The 6,821-nt window shown below is 41.0% G+C and overlaps 1 protein-coding gene across 1 annotated transcript in view; it reads left to right on the top strand.

Annotated features, from left to right (window-relative positions):
• TNIP2 (TNFAIP3 interacting protein 2) overlaps positions 1 to 6,534 on the top strand; it is a gene marked incomplete at its 5' end in the record, with an annotated part of 6,861 nt that extends 327 nt beyond the window's left edge. Inside the window, 5 exons of the mRNA XM_010134897.1 lie at positions 2,217 to 2,522; positions 4,372 to 4,455; positions 4,983 to 5,264; positions 5,637 to 5,756; positions 6,253 to 6,534. Of these exons, the coding sequence (XP_010133199.1) occupies positions 2,217 to 2,522; positions 4,372 to 4,455; positions 4,983 to 5,264; positions 5,637 to 5,756; positions 6,253 to 6,534 (1,074 nt within the window). The remainder of the gene's footprint in view (positions 1 to 2,216; positions 2,523 to 4,371; positions 4,456 to 4,982; positions 5,265 to 5,636; positions 5,757 to 6,252) is intronic.
• Between the last annotated feature and the right edge of the window lie 287 nt (positions 6,535 to 6,821).

The raw sequence follows: 6,821 nt of genomic DNA, 5'->3' as shown, positions 1-6,821 counted from the left end.
CAGCAGCATCCACCTCGGGAGCTGCGCTTCCGCACTCCTCTAGAAAAAACGAGTAACTGAAGCTTAGTAGTCCAGCAGTCCGGTTGTCTTGAATGGAGGATGCAGACATTTCGCATTCAGACTGCTCGCTGGCGTTTATGGAAACGGATGGGGGTGCCCAGGCACCGGCGCTGACACTTTGGTTCTAAGTGACTTGCCTTGGGTGGCCCAGCAAGCTGGTGGTGGCAGAGCCCAGACAAGAGAGCAGATGTTTTGACCCCCGCCATGCAATGTAGTGCTGGTGCGTTTGACAGGACTTGCTCTATCGCAGTGTGCCCAGAGTTGGGCTGTGCTCAAAGCAACTGAGCCGTCTGTACCCAACAGTAGTTGCCACTGCCTTAAGTTCAGGAAGCTAAACCATAAAATCGTAAACCAAACACTTAGCTTGGCATTATAAATCTTCATGCAACTGTTTTCACAAGAACAGAAAACAGTAAAAACCCCTAAATTCGAAAGTTCTGTGTTATTTACAGAATACTGTCCTCTTTATCAGATGCAACAATTTTTTTCTGATGCCACTACTTTTTTTATTAAAGTTTTTTTTTTAAGATGCATTTAAAATGGGGGTTTGTATTGACATTAAGGCAGCACGTTAATACTTGGAGAAGTAACTGGCAAGTCTGGACTGTGAGGAGATAGATTAGAGAAATCTGTACCTTATGACAGGAAAAAAATGGTCTCAAAACTGCATCCCTTCCCCTCCTGCACAAGTGCTGTTTTTGTTACTGTCATTAAGATTTTCCCATGTTTGGTCTGAAATACTTAAATAATTTTAAAGCTTTTCTTTCTGTATGAAGCTGCATAAAGGAATTTCCAATTGAGAGGCAGTAATTAAAATTGAAACACATTTTTTGTCATAAGTAATCTCTTGACCTAATGCTTATACAAAACGTTTTCCATATATGACATTCACCTAAAATACATTTAAATAAGTTCAAGTTTGGAATTTTTAAATAAGAGATGACCTTAGAGACACTTTGCAGACAGATAGCGTGGGCTTGTCATCTGTATATTTTGAAGTTTGATACTGAATGTCTTTAATCTATAGCAAAGGGGAAATTTAGCATGATGCTAAAGAATTTAAACATCAGTAGTAGGAACAAGTGCTGTTTCTGTACGTCAGAAATTGTTCTTTTAGAAATAAATACTTGATGCCCAGTCAGGAACTCTGCCATCATTGTCACTAAAAATCACAGCAAAGACAGTTGTGAAGTCAGAGGCCTGTGTGCTGGCAAAGAGTGCTCCCTGTTATCTACAGCTCTGTTAGCACTCCCGAGGAACCGGAAGGGTAGAGTGAAGCTTGTACCTCTCTCATGGTCTACGCTGGCATCAGGGGCACCCTTTATTCCGGAGGAGCAGTGCTGCAGAGGTTTTGTTTACCAGCATCTGCTGCTCTTTGAGGATATCAAGCACAAGCTGTTTTTGACAGTCAGGACTGTTGTGCTTCAGATGCATGGTACTACAGAGTGGTTGTACTCCAGTCCGCAAGCAAGCTTCTTCCTTCTCAGAACACCTGCAGAGACGTTAATGTGGTGTGGATGATCCCACAGAGCTTCCAGTTCAACACGAGTGTGCAGCAGTGAGATACACAGTTGTTTCCTAAGTCCTCTCACATATCTTGCAGAGTCAGCTATGGCCAAAGTAGAGTCAGTGCTGCCGCACAGATTTCATGGTCTGTTTGCTTGGCCTTAGCGTTCATCCTTCCCAGGTGGGAAGGTGGCTGCACATGCCACTGCTTTGTCCCTGTGACAGTGCCAGGCAATGAATGCACTTCACTGTTTTTTGATGACTTCCCAGTTCCAATTTTTTTTTTTTTTTTTTTGAGGACAATCTCCGCTATGGAGTAATTGAGCATGCAGGACCAGTAAGCATCTCTCAGGTTCCATAGTTATTTGTTTAAAGACACTTTGTTTCTTGTAAGTCCTATCCTGAGTTTTTCCTGGTTCTTCACTCTGCTGACTAGGAAGTACCTGTAGAGCTGTCTGAGCAGCTCTGGTGTTTGATTGATTCATCTGCCAGTTCCAAGATCAAGTGATTATATAAAAGGTAAAATAAATCCACTTCTAAGTACTTTGCAGTGGAATATGGAATTACTGCAATACAGAATTTAGACATATTTTGGCTTTTGAGTTTACTTTGCTTCCTTTTAAATAACTTCCCCTCCCCCTTATGTTTAGGAAGTACAGAAGCTGAATCGACAGCTAGAGGAGAAAAACGGAGAGATACAGCAGATGATAAATCAGCCTCCGTATGAAAAGGAGAGAGAAATCTTACGACTTCAGAGGAGCTTGGCGGAGAGAGAGAAGGCTCAGGCCACCAGTGATGTTTTGTGCCGTTCACTCACTGATGAAACTCACCAGCTTCAGCGCAAGTTAGCATCCACAGCAGAAATGTGCCAGCACCTGGCAAAATGTCTAGAAGAGAAGCAAAGGAAAGAGAAGGGAAATGCAGATGACCAGGTGCCTATGGAAAGATCTAATCAGGTATTCTTACTGCTAGTATGTTTCTTTAAAGTCTTATTAACTTCTGGGCTGTTAATTACAATATGATAGTTGTAACTGGGGAGTGGTGAGAAACATCTCTTTGAATAATTTCATGTAGGACGAAAAGACAACCATGGCAAGCTCTAAATAATTCCGAGTACCAAAAAATTAGGATGGCAGCAATTGTCAGTCACTTGCATTTTGGCCATCACACTTATCATCAGATGCTTTTTTATGGAGGAGAGGATCTTGAGAGGTCCCTCCCAACCTCAGCAACTGTATGATTACAATCCTTCCAGGAGACAGTGCCTTCTTCATACTAGCAGCATGCCCCTGTGCATCACTAGATGGTGCTGTGCTTTTGAAGGTAATACCTCCTGATAACTTGTTTAAGCATCTAAATCAGAAAACAGAGTGGAGATATTTTAAATTAGTATTTATTTTAAGAACTCTATAGCATGTGGTCTTCTCTGGTCACGATTTTGCTTTGCACATGTAGTACAGACTTACAGAAAGTTGATTAGGGAAGAATGCGTCAAGGTGTCTTACCTTTGGGGGTTCTTCCCCTCTGATGTTGCCCCCTGGCCTCCCAGGGCCAGGCAATGTTTGTCTCCTGCAGTGATGTTTAGAAAAATTACTTCATGGTAGGAAGGTGGCAGAAGCGCTACCGAGGGGCTCAACGAAACACCTGGATTTACCATACTTTGCTAATGTCTGTGTGGCTTTGCTGCATCGTCACCTTAGCTGAAGCTCCTCAGCATAGGGTAGAGGTAGATCGTGTCCTTCTGTTGTTCCAGAAGTCACGATGGTTCAGTCATTAGGTAATTCATGATAATATCGTAAGGACATAATGGCAGAGGTGCTGCCTCCAGTAACAGATGAGAGTATTGCGTAGGACGTTACAGCCAATTCTCACAAAAAAGAGTAATTCTGCCTCATGCTGTTACTCCTGCGTAGTGGTAATGCTGCGTTTCACATGACCACTCATCGGTGCTTTTGTGATAAACTCTATACGTGCTTGTTTCTACTTTGTAAAGCATCCCTTAAAAAATAGTTAGAGGTTGACTACATATAAGAAAAAAGGACTTCAGGGACCTGAAGCATTTAGTATTATCATATTTTATGTGTAACTGATAGACAGGAAACTCGATTGACCTTGATATATGTAGTAAGTAGCTAACCTTGTACAGTGGGGACTTCCCTGTTGAAGAAGAGAAATTTCAGATGCAATTACTAGCTGATTCTAGGGAATTTTGTACAAAAGTGCTCTATATTACTCACGTACACCGGGGGTTTTTTAAAGCAGATGTCACAACTGTAAAAAGGGGTATCACTTTAGTCAATTATTTAGCAAGCAGGGTTTTTTCCCCCTCAGTAATTTCTTCCTAGTGCTGGCCAAAATTGACAGTAATAACAAAGCAAGATGAAGGCATTCCCCCAATCCAAACAAACAGTTTCCAAGGCGTTCATGTAAACTGTTCAAGCTCTGCTGTTATCAGTGTAAACCCTCATGCATGTAAAGCGTGTGCTATTTTTCTAGTGACCTTTAGCAGGCTCAGAATTTGGCAAGACAGATACATTTTTATGACACCACAGAGATCTATTTAAAAGCGGTACCAAGGTGGTAAAAACCTGACTACATTTTCCTCTGCTTATTAATAGTAAAAGCTGTAGGCTATACTATTAGCATCTAGAAATGTACTATATAGAGATAAGTAGACCTAGATGTATGTGTTTGTTTCACAGACAGCAAGATTTAAAGAAAGATTACTTCCAGTGTAACAGCATAGCTAAGTAGCATTTGGGATTTTTATGTTAAAGTAACACTTCCTTTATCTGAAAATTATAGATTTTAGACAATGCTTCTTCACTTCAAGCTCTTATCTGCAACCTACAGGACGAAAACAGGATGTTAAAACAAAAAGTAGCTCACGTGAGTACTTTCACTTTGTACAAGATTAAGATTTGACTGAGTATTTTGAATTACAGTAAATTTGGAATAGATAAGACCTGGGTAATCTAATTAAATGGCAGTTTAAATGCAAGTCCAACATTTTCTTAGTCCTTTCAACATGGCATGTAGTCTTGGATTGCTTAGCCAAGAACAACTTATTATTTTTAATGTTATTGTTAAAAATACACTGCAGAAGGAAATTTCTGTGCTCCCTCTGTGCACTGGTATTCTACCCCAGGAGAACAGCCCTAGGCCCAGGGTGACCACTGACCCCTCCCATTCCATATTATTTAACGCTGTCCCTATGGACTGGCGAATGGGGAAGAGTCTGGCCTACAGCACCATAACCTTCTGCTTTCCTGTAAAGTGGCTTATCCACACTCGGCAGTTCAGTCAGCATAATCTTATCTTTGAGAGAACATTGGTCCTGCACGTATAGTCAGTCTGTGAAAGCTTGCAAGTTTGTGTCTTCGTGTTCTTCACAGCTCTCCTGGGTAATCTTTCAGGTGGAAGACTTAAATGCAAAATGGCAGAAGTACGATGCAAGTCGGGATGAGTACGTGAAACGACTCCACTTGCAGCTCAAGGAGATGAAGTCACAGCTGGAGCAGCAGCATGGCATAACTCCAGCACAAACGAATTCTGACCTGATGCACAAGGAGATATTCCGGTTAAACAAGCTACTGGAAGAAAAAATGAATGAATGCATTAAAACAAAGAGAGAATTAGAAGATGTGAAGAAGGCGAGTGAAGGAGATAACGAGCGCATCCAAATGCTGGAGCAACAGGTCATTAAGTTACTTTTTCCTAGAAGTGGGAATTCTTAGTTTTCCCCCAGACCACTGAAGTCCAAGGGGAAAAAATAAAATTACTTCCTTTGACATTTGCCACATCTGGCTATACAGATACTTAACAACACAGATTTAAAGGAGACTCACTACCTACAGAACTGCATGCAGTTCTGCTGGCTTTAATACAAAATATGAAAGAGCTGAGAAAAGAAATACAATTACCTTTAAAGTACAGAGAGGACAGAAGATAATACTGAGATTCTGGGAATAAGTATTTACAGGATTTAGAGGAATCACAGCCACAGCTTTTTAATCTAACTCGCCAATGCTCTTAATTTATAAAGTATTAACATAATAATTCTTTTTCAGGTCCTAGTTTATAAAGATGATTTCACGTCTGAGAGATCAGACAGAGAACGAGCACAGAGCAAAATACAACAGCTTCAGGCAGAAGTTGCATGTCTGCAACACCAGCTGGCAAGGCGACAGGTAAGAAAGCAACACGTTGCTTTTTCTATTAAAGCATGCCTACAGCATTCAGGACTAAAATACACTTTTAAATGTATTTTAAAAAAATCTTAGTACTTCTAAAACCGGTTCAGTTCAGTGCAGCTATCAAAGACTTACATTATTTCATAGTCGGTTCTAGTGGAGATGCATCCCAATACACACGTAATACCCCTTTCTAGTCCATTTTCCTTCTGTTTTGGATCAACAGAGTAGGGGTGAATTCTTAGAAGAAAGAGAAGGACAGCCATGACTTTTGTGACAGTGGCATCTTTAGGGTAGCAAATTGACTCTATTCTGTGTCTTCTACAAGCCTTCTTTACAACTGTATTAATAAAACTGCAAAAACTGATGCATATTTTATCTACAAATCTTTGGATAGAACATGAGCGGTGTTCCAGATAAAGGCAATAAAATATTCTGTTAAAGAATACCTATTTACTGCATCTTTTTCAAGAGCTCCCCTTTCTCTTTCCAGGACTCCAGAGACGCAAGCAGTCATTACAGAGTTCACATTGGTAACCAAAATCATAGGTATGTACAGACGAACGTTGAACATCTACGAGGCAACAGCCCAGGCCAAACAGGCCCAAGAAGAACATCCTCACAGTCTGAACAAGCTTCTCCTCCTGAAGACAGTGGAAACGCAGGGTCCGAGGGCAGGGCTCAGGGCGAACTTAGATGTCCTCATTGTATGAGGTTTTTCAGTGACGAACTCAGTGATGAATTCCTCAAGCATGTTACTGAATGCTGCCAGTGACCATGGGATGTGAAGCATGTCAGTCGATCACTACTTTATAGACTGTAAAACTCAGCTCTATACATATCTCCTACAGTCCTAAAACAGAGTAATTCAGATGCACGGCTCTTAGGGATTAGGAGGATGAACGGTATCTACCTCTTACGTGATTTCACCTTCTCTTGGACTGTATGAAAGGCTTCAAGATAAAGCAAAGAGCTTTTCTGAAGAAGTATTTTTGACAACTACAAGGAAAGGAGGTGTACTGCAAATTCTACTACAAACTAAAATGAAAGTTACAGTGGCAG

Source organism: Buceros rhinoceros, unplaced genomic scaffold (genome assembly GCF_000710305.1).
Source record: "Buceros rhinoceros silvestris isolate BGI_N320 unplaced genomic scaffold, ASM71030v1 scaffold19220, whole genome shotgun sequence".
Lineage (NCBI taxonomy): Eukaryota > Metazoa > Chordata > Aves > Bucerotiformes > Bucerotidae > Buceros > Buceros rhinoceros.
Note: the sequence above shows the minus strand (reverse complement) of the source record. Positions and strands in the feature narration are given on the sequence as shown.